The sequence below is a fragment of the Periplaneta americana genome, chromosome 13, assembly GCF_040183065.1.
Source record: "Periplaneta americana isolate PAMFEO1 chromosome 13, P.americana_PAMFEO1_priV1, whole genome shotgun sequence".
Lineage (NCBI taxonomy): Eukaryota > Metazoa > Arthropoda > Insecta > Blattodea > Blattidae > Periplaneta > Periplaneta americana.
Window position 1 is genome coordinate 89536574 of NC_091129.1, and position 17456 is coordinate 89554029.

The 17456-nt window shown below is 37.2% G+C and overlaps 1 protein-coding gene and 1 non-coding gene across 2 annotated transcripts; one reads left to right on the top strand and one right to left on the bottom strand.

Annotated features, from left to right (window-relative positions):
* Window positions 1-635: 635 nt before the first annotated feature.
* LOC138712097 (glyoxylate reductase/hydroxypyruvate reductase-like) lies at window positions 636-13502 on the top strand. Its single transcript, XM_069843492.1, has 7 exons — window positions 636-759; window positions 3276-3409; window positions 5406-5595; window positions 7239-7402; window positions 8445-8609; window positions 11746-11871; window positions 12921-13502. The coding sequence occupies exons 1-7, from the start codon at window positions 683-685 to the stop codon at window positions 13034-13036; spliced, it is 972 nt and encodes a 323-aa protein (XP_069699593.1). The 5' UTR covers window positions 636-682; the 3' UTR covers window positions 13037-13502.
* On the bottom strand, window positions 9961-10079 carry LOC138712646 (5S ribosomal RNA). Its single transcript, XR_011335766.1, has one exon. It is a non-coding gene; the product is annotated as a 5S ribosomal RNA (ribosomal RNA).
* Window positions 13503-17456: the final 3954 nt, after the last annotated feature.

The following is a 17456-nucleotide window of genomic DNA, read 5'->3' on the forward strand; positions in this document are numbered from 1 at the left end:
GAGAGGTACTCGGCATTAGTTAATCGAAATAGAATTCCCTTGTAACCCGAAAGCGCTCGAACAATCATGGAAAAAATCCAGGAATTTAGAGGAATCGAACTGCGTACTGCATATTGCCCTGATCCTGCGCCTTCAGATTACGGTGCCCGTCTGTTTCGATGCATGATCCACTTTCTGCGTGGAAGAAATTTTCAAAACTTGGAAACTATTGAAAAATGTATCACAGAATGAATAGCTTCAAAAACCAGAAACTAGTATCGTCGCGGGATAACATACCTCGCTTAAAGGTAGCTCAAGACCATAGAATCTAATGTCTTTTACTTTGAAGTTAGATTAATTTCTTGTCACAACACACTCCAACTAAAATTTGCTCCAAAACCGACATTACTTTTGATGCAGTATCCGTACAATTAATGCATTAAAAATAATGTAGGTGACTAAGATAACAAACACGAAACTTAGCCAACTTATGGATGTATTTTCGTATACGAGCAGAACCGAAATGATGCAGTCGATTCTGTTACTTTGTAATCAGCAAAATTCGACCTTGGTAGTTAATTCCTTTGAGCTGATAAGATATTAGCGAAAACAATTATGTAATAGGCTATTCAAGTTAACGAGTAGCTACAGCCAGTTCTGTTCCAACTTTCATTTGTATCAGACAGATACAGCAACCAACGTAATGAGTCCTCAAAAACCACGTGTGTTTATTACATGCACGAACATAGCTGCAGAGGCTTTGCAATTGCTACAGGAAAAGTAAGTATAATCAATTTCAAAATTATTAGATCAATATAGCACTTATGCCACTTATGGAGTTAAAAGTAGTCGTGCGGAAAGAATTCCCACAACTGCTGTTGTTTATTTTCAGTTCAGTCCGCGTGGATAAGGGAAATATCATCGTTTGCAGATCAAGTCTCGTGTCAACGTGTCATTGGACGTTCCAAATTCTTATAAAGCATCTGCGCCAAAAAAAAAAAAAAAAAAAAAAAATGGATAGACCCTAGTGATGAAGCGTTAGGAATAGGAGACAGACATTCCTCCTCTGTTTGTTTATAAACACACGCAATATCAAGTATTTAACTCCATGTGTGATATTAGTGCTATGTCGGCCTAATTTTGAAATTGAGTTTACCTACAATAAGTTTACAGCAGTGTTTCTCACATTTTTTCCATCGTGGAACCCCTTTTAATCTATATTGCAACAGTGACACACTTTTAGTCTATTTCCTTTGTTTTGCTATTATTATTATTATTATTATTATTATTATTATTATTATTATCATCATTATCATTAGTATACATTTATTGAAGTGGGTGTAACTGCAAAATTTGAACTGTGTTAATAATGCTCGGATCAAGTTGCTAATGATGCACTCGTGCAGAGGTGCAGCCATCTTGCAACTACTGCTTCTTTGTTTCGATAGTATGTCATCTAGCGGTGATAGCTTCAACCACCTCATTCAAAAACTTATCTCGCTACTTCTGTTTGTATTAATAAGTTACTGACTCTCCCTCGTACACATATTATTCAATTCCATGTTGTAGTATGCCGATAAGCTGTTAATATTTGACTATAATTATTTATTTACTGTGCCACCTTTGCTTATCTTAAAAGTTAATAATTCACATTAACGTTTTCGATACATTTATATCATCTTCAGATGTAGAGTATTAAATGAACATTTATGTTGAAAACCTTGCCTTATGGTATGGAACTTATTATGATGGTTTTCGGATCATGTTAGTGTGAATTGCTCTAACTTAACACATGTTATATTAAGTTAAGATCACTTGCAGTGCATGTAGTACAATTAAAAGATTTAAAATTATTTAAAAGTTATATATAACTATAAATGTGATCAGAGAAATGTGAAACATTGTAAAAACACTTTTAAAAACACTGTAAACATTTAAAACTATAAATGTGATCAGAGAAATGTGAAACATTGTAAAAACACTTTTAAAAACACTGTAAACACTTGTTGGCTGTGTTAGCCAGTTTTTGACTTCGTTAGATGGGGCTACTTCTGTTGATCTTAATATTTAACAACGAACTAAAACACAGTATTAATTTTATCACTAATATGTCTATATTATTAAATGTGTATTGTTAAAGCATTTCATTTGGTTTTGGTGGATAAATTGATGTGAAAATCATGGATATATACTACTGGTACAAGATGGATGTTGTCGAGTCCATGAGTTTAATACAGCCTTGCGTGTCTGTAACAATATGCATAAATATTAATAAATTGAATTGGAATTTGGCTGGTGTTGTTTTAATTTTGGTTGAAACTGCTTGGGGTAATAACTATTGCGAGAGAATGACTTACGATTTGACGTGTGTTGAACTGCTCCTACTTGATGCCTGCCTGATACTAAACTGGTGGGCTCGCTCACAATATTTTAGGTTATGTCATCTAATACCGGAAGTGGAGGGGGAATTGGTGGGACCTGTGTATGTGTTTGTTTGGGCGGGAATAATTTGAATAAGTTGAAAAGTGGATTGTTTGTGTTAGCTATTTGTTCATTTAGAAGGGGTTTTCCTGAGTTGAATTCCTTTATGATGTGGAATTGCTCAGCTGTTTCTATTGTGGGATCATTTGTGATTTTTAGTATTTTCAAAGTTTCGTTTATATTTGCTAATTCATGATTTTCGTCTATGAGGTGTTGTGCGAATTTGGATCTGTTCCTATTATAAATGAAATCGGAGGTATGTTCACGGAATCTTATTTTAAGTGTTTACAGTGCTTTTAAAAGTGTTTTTACAATGTTTCACATTTCTCTGATCACATTTATAGTTTTATGTAACTTTTAAATAATTTTAAATCTTTTAATTGTACTACATGCACTGCAAGTGATCTTAACTTAACATAACATGTGTATCATAGACCAACCTAGTTAAGTTAGAGCAATTCACACTAACATGATCCGAAAACCATCATAATAAGTTCCATGCCATAAGGCAAGGTTTTCAACATAAATGTTCATTTAATACTCTACATCTGAAGATGATACAAATGTATCGAAAACGGTAATGTGAATTATTAACTTTTAAGTTAAGCAAAGGTGGCACAGTAAATAAATAATTATAGTCACATATTATTCAGCCAGTGAGATTATGTTATGGTGAAAATGAAACGAGATCCTCAGACACATCCTGACCTTCGGCCATTAATTAAGCCATAAAATTAGTCGGAAATTGATCCCAGTTCTACGATCGAAGATGTCAACAGTGAGCTTATGTCAACGTTGTACTTGTATGTTTTCAGATGTGACATTGTATCGTGTACGGACGATTATCCCTCCAAACAACAGGTCTACGAGACTGTCAAGGGGGTGGATGCCATATTCTGGTACTGGTTACCCAGCACAAATGTGGACAAGGACTTGCTGGATGCGGCAGGTACAGCACAGGCTGTTTACTTTTGGGCCGTTTGAAGCTGAAGTTGTACAGCTCTGTTGTCACTCCTTCCTTCGTGGAACAAATGTCATCTCAGATCCGAGCTCAAGCATATTCACACATAGTTCAAACTCAAATTAATTCAAATTAGGTATGTTTTTCTAACACGAGAATACGTTATACAGTATCCTTACTAATAACAATAATCTGCAGCTAATATAAAAATAAGATATTTTAACCAAGCGTGTTGGCTCACACGGTAACGTTTGAGACTCGCATTTGAGAGGTCCTGGTTTCAAATCCCATGGTCGACCAATCTGAATGAGTTTTTCCATAGTTTCCCTCAGTCACAAAAGCGAATGCCGGATTAAAATTTACATACCATGATTCACCACCGCCTCAATTACATATATTATAAACATTAGTCAAAATCTAAGATCAGTTACATGAACACAAGCCATCTACAACACATAAGCTTAATAGAAAGAGGAACTCAACAACAGTGAATACGTAGGCCTACCCAAAGATTCTAAACACGCGATATGACCACAGATGTTAAAGCGTGTATAAATAAACTTAACAAAAAAGATATGAACTATTTTGGTTTACATTTTTTAATTAGTTATTTGGCTTCATCAACTATGGTTATCTAGCAACTGAGTGAGATAATGCTAGTGAGATGAGTCCAGGGCCCAGCACCGAAAGTTACCCAGCATTTGCTCGTAATGGATTGAGGGAAAACCCCGGGAAAAAAACTTCAACCAGGTAACTTGTCCCAACCAGGAGTTGAACAGCTAGTTTCACTACCAGACGTGTTAACCGTTACTCCACAACGCTGGTCAGTTTACATTTTTGTTTGTTTACATTTATAAATGTGGAATCATATTTGGCAAATTTGGTCATATTAAAAGTACAAATTATATCAAATAATAGTAACTTTTATTATCAAATCACTAACGGGATCAGGATTTGGATCCAGGCCCGCTAGTTTCACTACCTGACGTGTTAACCGTTACTCCATAGCGGTGGACAGTTCACATTTTTTTAGTGCTCATTTATAAAATGTGGAATCATGTGTGGCAAATTTGGTCATATTAAAAGAAAGTATTATTAATTACACTTTCGACATTTCAATGATGTGTTTCTCTTATGTAATTCCAAGTTTAAATAGAAGTGATGTTTTAAAATCTCGGAATATTATTTTTACTGCTATTCTTCAGTTAGTCACGGTACTATTTCGTACAAATTAGCGTATTTTACCGTGGGTCAAAATAAAACTGCGTATTCTTCCTTCGATATTTGCGCTAAAAAGGTTAAAATACACGTTACTGTAGCTCACTGAAATTGTTCTATTTTGTCCACCGTGGTGAAGTAACGGTTAGGAAGCCTGACTGTGAAACAAGCGGACCCGGGTTCAAATTCTGGTTGGAACAAATTACGTGGTTGAGTTTTTTTTCCAAGGTTTTCTTTCAACCCATTAAAAGCAAATGCTGGGTAGCTTTCGGACGCTAGATAATCACAGAAGTTGATAAAGCTCGTGAAATTAACAGCTTGTTCCATTTTTACTTATCTTGAAGTGAAACATGCTGTAGAAATTATTGTGACATGATTCCACCAATGACGCTAACAAAATTTTGTTTTTGTTTACAATGGTAGACTGATGCGGATGTAATAGACTATAGATTTGCGAGAAATGGTGGATGGAAGTGAAACAAGGACGAAGAGGAGGGCGAACATTGAGACAGTTTTCCCCTTATCTGTAGTCTACCATAAGAGTATAATAGTCTATTTGTAAGTGCATAATAAACCGCTACTTCAGGCTTAGCAATTCTGGAAACGGAAGACACACTATTAGTGAACTTGTGGACTTCATGATATATTATCAAAAGGGCAAGACTACTAACAAAGTGCGAGGGTTCTAAGGGAACAATCCAATCACATTGATTCAAATCGCAGTATGTTTGTTAACGTAACAATTTACCAAGTGATTATGTTACAGGGCCCAACCTCAAGGTTGTAGCTTCCATGTCGTCGGGATACGAACACATGGACGTGAACGAGATGAAGAAGCGAGGCATTCAGGTGGGATACGGGCCCGACATCTCCAGCCCCGCAGTAGCCGACATGGCCATCACCCTGCTTCTGTCAGTCGTACACAGACTGCGCGAGGGCCAGTTCAAGGTTAAAACGTGAGTGGAATGTACTGAAGTGTATACTGTACAGAGTCCTCGATGTAAACAACTGTAGACCCCTAATGGAATGGAATTTTCGGTAGGGGAGCACTTAGACCACTCATTCATCTATCATCTGCAATAGTAAAAGCAGGTTGGGGTGAAATCTGGGGTTAGTACGGGTTTCCAATGCTGATATAGGAAAGGACTGGGGCTCCGAGCCCCTGGGGCTTATCAGACTTCTTCAATATTCGTATGCGGACGGAACCTGGCTCTGTCAGGGGCTTAGGAATGATGGCCCACTCTCTCAGTGTCGGCTGATCAAGAAGGGCTTAAGGCTCCGGATCTCTGGGGCTTATCACGCTACTCGTCCGCGAAACGGGGCCTGGCTCTACCAGGTGCTGGCACAGGTTGGCCTACCTGTCAGCGTCAGATTCACGAATGTCACCTAGGCCACCTTTCAGACTTGAACAATCATCGCATGTTTGGGGGCAACAATGGGCCAAATCGTGCCAAAATGTACGGACCCGTTCAGGCTCCAAACTTCGTAAAGCGAGCCAGCCAAGGGGTGCACTTCTGGAAAAAGGTTTCGCTTAGTACGGCACCGTTGGAGAATTGACATGGGCAAGTAACAGCCCGTCAGCACTCGGAAATTAAATCTTACGACTTACGGATTACATTACATTATATTACATATGTAATTTATTGGCGTAGTACCAGTACCTTACAATAAGTTGTGAAACTTTCGACTGCTGGAAATACAGCACGACGCTTCCTGGTACGATTTATTCATAGTATTCAGTACGTATCATGAATGAAGATTATCTTCATTGCCAGAAGTGAACTGAACTGCATTGAATGAAAGGGAATGCTCTGTAGTAGAAGGCTAATAGGATAACGATAGTTTTGTTTCATGTATAACAACAATATTCTGTAAAGTCAACAGTCATCAGGTCGTCACGCAAGGAGCGCACTCATTTCAGCGACTTGGCGGCCGGAATTCCTACAGTATATGCATTGTTAGGCGAATAATCTACATAAATATTAATTTTTTGGTCCCACAAAATTATCTGTGAATGTCATTTACAATAAATTATCTGCGGAAGTACATAGACCAATGCTTCGTTACGCGTGACAACGCTGGCTACGATATTGGTGAACCTGTGGATAACTTTAAAAGTGTCATCGACGTGGTGTTCAGCACTGACATTACAGAATGTGCAATTATAGCATGTGACAAACTTGCTTTTCTTCACTGTGCGTTTTGTATCATTCATATTGTTTTGAGCATTGTACTGAAAGTCCTCGCTTGCATTGATCTATCCATTGCGTTTGGCTTCTACAATAACCTCTGCAGTGACTTCTAGTGCGCGTTCGCAGAGTTTTGCAGAAAAATGACTCATTCAGCACATTGAGAGGTTCGAAATGATCCTGTAATTAAAATTTCATAGGCTACATATATATTTGTTCGAACCCAAATACTTTCCTTGTGAGAAGCTTCCCTCCCTCGCTACGCTACTACTTGTATATGTACTAGCGAGCTCACTTACCCCCAATCATAAGGTTCTTACTATATGCTACGGCGCACGCAAGCATTTGGTTTCACTGGATAACGAATGACCTATACTGTATTTTATCACATCTCTCGCACATTATTTCAGTGGAGCGTGGCGGTGGTACGAACTTAGTTACCAGGGACATGAGATTTTCGACTCCACGGTGGGAATCGTGGGGTTCGGTAGCATCGGCCAGGCTGTCGCGAAGCGGCTCGTAGGGTTCGAACTGAAGCGTCTACTCTACTGCGGACGTTCCAAGAAGCAGGAAGGTTTGTATATCCATGCTAACCACATAGGATGATTATTGGTTGTAAGTAATGTAATAGCAATAATAACAATAATATTAATAATAATGATAATAATAATAATAATAATAATAATAATAATAATAATAATAATAGTAAGAGCCGATGGCGGGCTTATGTGAGGGCAGCAATGAACCTGCGGGCTCCTTAAAAGTCATTTGTAAGTATGTAATAATAATAATAATAATAATAATAATAATAATAATAATAATAATAAGGGCCGATGGCGGGCTTATGTGAGGGCAGCAATGAACCTGCGGGCTCCTTAAAAGTCATTTATAAGTATGTAATAATAATAATAATAATAATAATAATAATAATAATAATAATAATAATAATAATAATTCCAACCTAATTTCGTAGTTTCCCTAATCTCTAAGGCAAATATCGGGCTGGTAATTTTCTTACCACGAACCCCAACAGTTCATTTGCAGTTACAAAGTAATAAAACCGAAATAGATGACCAGGAGATGGCTACGCAACTGGCTCTATCAGTATACTTCATAAAGCAAGTGGTACAGGAAGGCGATTACTCAACTAAGGCGTCAGCGTCAAAGTGAAATCAACACTATTTTAAGATTTCACGTGCTACTCCAACAGTTGCCGCGATATGACCTTACTTGTTAAAGTGAAAATAAATAAATTCGGAACAGCCTAGTTTATGGGAAAAATGTTCATTTAATTTTCCACCAAAAAAAATAAAAACAAAAAAACTAAAAAATAACATAATCTATGGAAAGCGTATAGATTTCATTTTCAATAAAAAAAGCACAAAAAAGTTCCAAACAGCCTATTCTATGGGGAATGTATAGATTTTATTTTCAGTCAAAAGAGAGTTTTCAGAGGCAAATTTAACCCCACAACCTATTATTATTATTATTATTATTATTATTATTATTATTATTATTATTATTATTATTATTATTATTATAACATTAACAATAATAGTGAAAATCATAATAAAATGATAGATATATAGGCACTAAATATATTATTGTTGTTGCAGCAGAAAAATATAGCGCGGAGTTTGTGTCTTTCGACGAACTCCTAAAGCAGAGTGATTACATCATAATTACATGTCGCTTGAACAACGAGACCCGCGGCATGTTCAACGAAGCCGCTTTCAGTAAGATGAGGACCAACTCAGTGCTCATCAATGTAGCCAGAGGAGGTGGGTAGGATACTTACGTACCGTAGATTTCGTTCATCGTTAATGTAGACAGAAATCTGTTATGGTAGTGATAGGTTAATTCGACTTATTGGATAATTTGAATGAATGTTTATTCCCCAATGTTAAAAATTCACATTTATTTCGATTTTACAAAGCTTACATTTTTATAATTCGAAGTCAGGACTTCATTGCTTCCAACAAAACTGTTGTCCCACCTGAAATTCTAGAGATAGACCGTAAGATTTCCGTGGACATCTCAGTTATTAATTCCAGGAATTTAAATTATATTCTTACACTTCACAGTAATCCATAGTATTTTAACAGTACAGTAAGCATTGCTCTTCTAAAGTTTTCCTGTCGTTCTTTTATGAGGACAGTACTGTTCATGAACGACAAATTCGTCCCTTGCGCTTACTTTGGTTCTGTACACCCTGACAAAAATGGACAGGAGCAATATCTGGGGACCTTGGAGGTCAATGCACGTAGCGTAAGAACACAACTGCACTCATATTATTCAAGAGTGCTGAGTGCTTGTCATCTGTTTCACATTTGCGCGCTCGTAGGATCTGTACACTAACTATAAACACCTATTTCTGTACACCAGAGATGCCGTTTTGTGTCATTCACTTGTCAGTGACACTCACCTACTTTACTCCTTCCACCACAGTTTGTGCTGAGACGAGGTAGTGTCCATAATACATACCCTCCCGCGCATCAGTGTGTACACAAACAAGACCAGAACAGTATTCAGGTCGGCCTGGATGGCGCAGTGCTGACCTGTGCCCGAGGTTGTGGATTCGATCCTGGCCCAGGTCGATGGCATTTCCATCTATCAATGGTTCTTCGGCCCGTTTTCAGGCCATGGCCTCCCCAATTCTTCCTCTCCATTCTTCTCTCACCGTTGCTGCCAACTTCCAGTTCTGCAATCGCAGCAAACTGGTAGTAACTTCTTGAACCATATCCTTCCATCTATTCCGCGGTCTTCTAACAGGTCTTTTTTCTCCATATTATCCCTCTAGAGTTCTCTTTGGTATCCTTCCCTTCTCTATCCTGACTATATGTCTTGTCCATTGCAGTCTCCTGATCCGTATGAAAGTTGACAAAGCTATATCATTGTATAAGGTGTATAATTCATGATTATATCGGATACCCCATTTTCCTTCCCTTAACACTGGTCCAAATATCCTCCTTAACACATTTTTTTCGAAGTTGTCAACTGCATTCTGTGATTTTTTTGTGAAAGTCCAATTTTTACTTCCATACATAATTATACTACGGATCATTGTTTTATATAATTCAATTTGACTTATCCAATTAGCTCCACGATACCTAATTAGAGGGATAAAATTTTCGCCAACGGCACGTGGTGTTCCCAAGCGGTCACCCATCCAAGTACTGACCACGTCCAATGTTGCTTGACTTCGGTGATCGGACGAGAACCGGTATTTTCAACATGGTATGGCCGTTGCCCGATGGCATTTAAGTGTGCTGACAGGTTCATGTCAGTAGATTTATTTTAATGTAAAAGAACTCCTGCGGAACAAATTCGGCTGCAGAGTGGTACTCGCCTCGGAACTGTGGAAAGTCAAGGATTGAGCTACATAAATTGATAAACCAAGAAGAATTTCCTAAATTGCGTAATTTCGGTGGACATGTGCGGAAATGTTTGCATCACCGTACATTATATGAATTCTTTTCTGTTTTGAATAACAACAAAAACATAAGACGATCCCGAATTTGTTATTCTAATTTATGTCCTGTGCTACAAGTGAAAGTGTATACCCTGCATTTTGGAACCAAATAATCAAAATTTAATGATTGCTTAAAATCTCCACATTGTCATGATCACAGAATAAAAAAATTGTATGCTTGGAAGCATATTGCACGAAATACATTGTTTTAGTTATGCTAATAAATTCATAACCAGGCTTCGAGACTTTGGACCCGATACAATAAGTTTACTGTGCATGTACTATAGGTTGTTGACTCACTGCAGGTAGTGAAAGGTAGAGATGTGTTGAGATAACAATGTTGCTATTTAGAGTAGAGTAAGGTAATATGGGGAAACACACACATATGTACATTCTGGAAGTAAATATACGTTACACAATGGCAATGTCAAAATAATGTGAAAATCATTTATTCTCCTGTCTTTTATAAGCATTTGTGTTTAATTATACACAGTGTTAATGGCGGAAATAACCATGTAGCAATTTAAATTTCTTCATTTATCCTATTGGTCGTCTTTAGGAAGTGCAGTTACAGTACCTAATTGCAATGTACTACAAGATACATTTTCAGTGTCTCAAACGTAAATCTTTTTCGGTTATCTGCCAAACACAATTTGTAATGTGAAAAACTGCGCTCTACGTCGCATGACGTGATACGAGCAAAACGAAGAAACCTAACATCATTGCAGTCTCTAAGAGACAGTCTTTTATTCTCGGGTGACTCTTGCCCACTGATTTGCTGTTTATATTACACAATGTTCCATATCCGTTATTTTTACATAAAATTGATTTCCACTTCTGTTTTACACGTTCAGTAACCGGTGTACTTGGCGTCTCATTAATTCTCTGTGACATTTCCTCAACTAATTTGACGGCTTGCGGCATCTCTTGCTCTGACTTTTCTAACCGTGTAATAGTTTCAGACACAGTTTTAAAATAGGTTTGTATGAAAACCAAATTATTCGTCAGAACCTTCAAATCCAGAGCGTTTTCCTTTGTGTATTTTTTGCCATTCATTCTACAGTACCCCCATCCACTGTACGCTTTACCACTATACTCAGTACGCCGTTATGCGGATTTCCCGCTGAACTGCTCTATCGGGTCCGAAGTTTCGAAGCCTGTTCATAACATTTTAATCTTGTAAACAGTTCGCCACCATAGCCACTACATACTGTGCTCCATGTCCTCCTATGAAGTAACATAATAGTAGCCTACTAGGCTATACAGGAGGCTGTACCTATAGTGTGTGTTAACACAGTCCGATCTCGTTCCCCTCAACGGCACCCATGATATAGGCCTATACACTGCACACATCTGTTTTGTCTGACAAGTAACTGGAGATGATTATGGAAGAATCATAGGCATCAAAGTAGTTGCTCGATTGACAAACTTTTTTATAATTTCAGAAATTGTGGATCATGAAGCACTGACCCACGCACTTCTGGAGAAAAAAATTTGGGGAGCAGGCCTGGACGTGACGGAACCCGAACCACTTCCCGTAGATAGCCCTTTACTAGGAATCACCAACTGCGGTGAGTTGCAATAAACATGCCAGTTATAGTTTTAATAAATGCGCAGCATATGAACAGAAGTGAGAGCCTGTCTTCGGACCTTGCGGTAAAAACGTACAAGTTCGCCGGAAATACTAAGTCTCCGGTTGTAGAGAAAACCAAATGAAAGTTTATTTACAATAGAACCGAATTTAAGTACAAGTGCAGATTTAAGTGACAGGCCAAGCTGGGGTGACGGACAGACAGAGACGTCTGTAGAAGTAAACTGTTGAAACACAAGTAAGCCCCGAATATAGGAATACAATCACACTCAGCGGAAAATCATGAAATTCCTTATTATTTCAAATATCTGCATACAACATGACTTAAATTGGTTACATAATACTTAAAGAGTCAATTAAAGTGTGGTTATCAAAAGACTAATTTTAACATATTATAAGTTTTATTAAATGTAATTTATTGCATGCCAAAATGACTTAGAACCACTCTAGTACTCACATATAATTTTATAATGTTTTTATGCATGTTCAATTTTATAATATGCACAAATGTTCTCTCACTGTAGGCCTATATCACCTGTATTTAATGTGCCATTTATTGTGTTCTACACCTGAAGATGATTTTTTAAATAAGTCGAAAATATTTGTGGAAATATAACTTTGCAATGTAATAGAACAGAAAATTAATTCTTTATTAATATAGATCGATAAGTTGTAGAATGAAACTACATAACTGTAATTTAATATAAATTCCAACTTATCTGAAATCAACTCTCAAAATGACTTTCAAATTGTTTGAATTGTATTGAGAAAGATGTATTTATACATAATATACAATCGCTTGGGACTGATGTCTTGCAAGACACTAGGTTTGTAGTGGAAGCGAAAACAAATCTAGCATTTACCTTTTTAAATAACTAGATTTATAATTATTTTATGATCGAGGAAACCACTAAAATCCCGATGAGATTGGCCGGCACTGGGATTTGAATCCGGTACCACTCGAAAATACGAGTAAGTCCAGTGTTCAACAATTTACTCACGTTGCTCGGTTTTGTTTTTGTTTCTCAGTGATAACTCCGCACATCGCCAGCTCTACGGTAAGAACGAAGAGGGACTTGGCGATTCTAACTGTGCAGAACATTCTGGCAGCGTTGGAAGGGAAGCCTCTACCGTCGCCATTATGAAGGCCATAGACAGTTTGACAAGCATTATTCACCACTTCATGCGGTTTACTTTCGTTACGAGCAATTGGAGACTTTTCATAAAAAGCGCAAGCGTCTATCAAAACTGTGAAGCACGAAATTAACGTAGATAACAGCCCAGATCACATTTATAACAGATAGCTCATCCCTATGTTAAAATTGGCAGCACATAACATAACAACCTCCAGGACCGCCACCCGTCCGCCGTGAACGAACACGAGATGGCAGTACAGTCGCTAATGCAATTCAAATGGGAGTTATGACGTGATTCCTTATGTAATAACTAGATGGCTGCATAGTAAATCTAACAAAAGTTGTTACCGTCAAAACCTATAAGGTCGAGCAATCTGGGTATATATTATGATCTAGGATAACAGGAACAACTACATCGGAAGAGAACAGAACAGAACTATGTACTACTATTAATAAAAATTATTATTTATTTTAACTTTCGTTCTTCTTACACTGACCTCACATGCCTGCCATCCTCCTGAGTCCTGAGACATTTGTTGTTTTATTTTTAAAGTTCAATATAATTCTACACTTAAAAAAAATAGTCACTGACATGAGGAAAATTGCTGAAAAAATTCTGCAGGTTTCAGTTAGGGCACAAATGCATTATGCAGGTATATTGCACTATACTGCACATAGGCCTGCATCTTATATAGGCCTATCATAATCATGTAATTCATGTATGAGGTATGATATGGTATAGTATAGTATACTATATCTACTATACTCTCAGGACTCAGGAGGATAAATCAGTTATCTGGTAATGTTTTCATATCATTAGAGACCGTATTTTGTCCCAGGAGGCTGCAAGATTAATTACTGGAGTTTTCAAGTGAACGTGTTTACGTCTAGCAAGCGAAGTACTGTAGGCCTACTTAACTAACGACTCTCGCTACTCTTGTTTCGTAAAATGGGGCAGAAGAAAACAAGGACTACTTTAACAATTACACTAATATTTACAATTTAAATTATTTACACTATGTACACTAGACTACACTATTTTTACTATTTACATTATAATAAAGAATGTAGGTCTGCATTTATTTACACTACTAAGCTAGTATTGTGTATTGTAGACCTAATGCAATGTATTTTCTTTCATAATAATAATAATAATAATAATAATAATAATAATAATAATAATAATAATAATAATAATAATAATAATAATAATAATAGGCTATTATAGCGAGCCTAGGTACTTAGTTTGTAAATTCTGTACAATAGTGTAAATAATATTTGGACATGTAAGCTCCATTCTTTATGATAGTGTAATAGTGAAAATAATATATTTTAGTGTGCACAGTATAAAGCAGTGATATCAACGAGGTACGCAAGTACAAGTCATTAGTGAACAAATAAATATGAATTATTATCACGATCCTGCCTTCACCATTTATTTCAGACTTGAAAGGCAAGGAAAGCTATTTGTGAACTCTGTCAAACAAAAGAAATAGAATAGCACGCCGGAGATATGCGAGTACCAGTACGGTCACATGTCGCCATTTTGTCGCGAACTTCAGTCGGTACTGTAGTTAATAAACAACACTCATTCATACGGTTCAGAGTCACTGTCCAGCACGAGCATACGGAATTCAACAGACTGCTACACTCGGGGTTCAGGAAACGAGAAGAGGTCGAGCCTAAATACAAGCGTTCTAAGCTGTTTCGAAGTTAAATACTGTATTTATTTTTTAAAAATATGAGGTTATTTACGCATTTAGAACAAAACCGTGTTACTGCAAATGAAACGCACTTTTCCCATTACAAATTTTGTGGTTACTATAGTGATAATTTAAGAGCTTATTTTTGGTTATGAAGAGTATTTAAATGCAAAGTATTAGAAAAAATACAAAAAAAAAAAAAAATTAACTTGAAATTTCGGAAAGTTTAATTTTTCTGAAATTTATACTAAAATCTTTAATTCTCTGATTTTATTTTTAGCCTTCGGTTGGCAATAAGATCTATAAACATAAGAAAAACAGTAGCTATTCTGGAGACCGGGCTCGGGACTTCGCACAGTGAGCGTGATTGCGGAGTATTAGGGGAATGATTATGATGATAATGGTGAGGGAAAACGGGAGAACCTTGAGAAAACCCCAACGCGCCCGCTTTGTCCACCACAAATTCCTTCGTGACCCTGACAGGGATCGAACCCGAGTCGTCACGGTTGAAGGCAGAGAAGTTTTCATAAGCTATAACATTGGGGATTATGATGCACTTTTACACTAATATCATCAGACAAAGTTGATCCCATTATGTACTTATAAACTGCAAACGGAAAACTATAATAGATTTTAGTATTGCTTACCTCATCTATTGATGTAACACCAGGCACAAACTCTTGACTCAGATCACTGCTGTTTTTAGAGAAGCCTGCGATGCCGTTTATATTGCGTATTCAAAATATCCTTCGTTTTCAGCTTGCACAAATAATATACAGTAGATTTAACACTCCCGAATGAATTTGACATTGATAATTTACAATTATTGTAAACTCGGACCTAGTATGAGAATAATGGAGAACACGTAACGGGCGTACGAAACCGCATTACACATAAATTGTCACATGACGATGACATCACAAATTGGCGGTATCATCAACAACAAAAAACACAAGAGGACTCGCACTGGAAACCGGTTTTTGGGTGGGGACATTCATAGGAAATATACTGGTACGGTTAATCAATAAATTTACAAATCGTGGTATAGTAAAGTAAATTCATGCATTTCAGTAAAATACACTTAAGCTTATAGGCCTACTACACATTTTATATGCACAAAATAGGACGCAACTTCGATATCTCCCCACCCTACACACGGGACAGAAAACTTACATAAATCAAACCTTTACACATTCCTAGAGCTCACGTCACTTAAATATCCCCTCAACTAACACTAACTTTGTCACATACTTCGGCCTATGGCCTAATTTAACACATGTAGGCCTAACTCATAACGAAATGCAAATCAGACGTTCAGGTGCATCTACACGGTTCAACTTTTCTTTCAACTTCACACATTCAAGCAATGTACGAAACGTATTCAATTGTGCATGTCTTTTGCCACTAAAAATGAGAACGCATGCAGAAATTGAAAGCTACCCATCGCCGGTGAATATCATGTGCGTTATTTCGTTCAACAGCAACATGAAGCGAGCAGCTGATTGCATTAGGAGGCCGCGAATAAACTGAAAATTCTTTTGTTCAGTGATGGTGGACCTTTTAACCTTAAAATGGCGGCACGTACGAGTAGCTTTATTGAAGATTATAGCAAAATACGAGTGCCTATGGAGTATTAAACCACAATTTTGAGAATAAAGTAGGCCTAAGTATTGGATTGATATTTAATATTAAGTGTCGGTAATTAATATACATGTACGTAGTGAAGATGACACAGCGCACCATGTAAGTTAGTCACGAAATCTGCATACATCTTAGTTGAACATGCGTTTTCAACTTGATTCTTTCAATATTCTCTCCAGATTGAATGCGTACGCGCATGGAAAATTGAACCGTGTAGATGCAACTTATGTGCCATTACTCATAATCACCCTCGTAACAAACCATTCTCGAACAGCACACGAGCACAGCAATAAAATCAAATCAAATTCTAAAATCCACTAATGCAGACCAACATACAAAAAATTAATTATACCAACATCTAAAACCTAAAAACTCAAAACTCTAAACCAACAGACTTCCAATCCAGCACAGCAATGGATAACTCATGACGTAACACAACATACGTCATCATAACAGACATCACATAAGAAAATAGTTCCAACATCTGGTATCGGAATGTATTTCCTTCAGTGTTCTGCCCAAGGGCAGGTCTTTCACTGCAAACCCAGCTTTCTTCAATCTTTCCTATTTTCTGCCTTCCTCTTTGTCTCCTCATGTGATCCATATATCTTAATGTCGTCTATCATCTGATATCTTCTTCTGCTCCGAACTCTTTTTCCGTTCACCATTACTTCCAGTGCATCCTTCAGTAGGCAGTTTTTTCTCAGCCAGTGACCCAGCCAATTCCTTTTCCTTTTCCTCTTCCTGATCAGTTTCAGTATCGTTCTTTCTTCACAACTTCATTTCTTATTCTGTCTGTCCACGTCACACGTTCTATTCTTTTCCATATCCACATTTCAAATGCTTCTATTCGCTTCTCGTAGACCGAAATAAGGTAATGCAATATTGTAATGGACGATTTGCATATTATACTCTCTTTGCTACAATAACTGCAAATTAGTTGTACGTCTTTTAATTTATCGATCACGACCATGACCACGACTACACCACATCTTCATCAAGTCGTTCTTGAATTCAGAATGATCTCATGGGTGCTTGACGCAGCTCGTTTTTAAATTCGTCAATGCTCATCTAACGAATGGTTG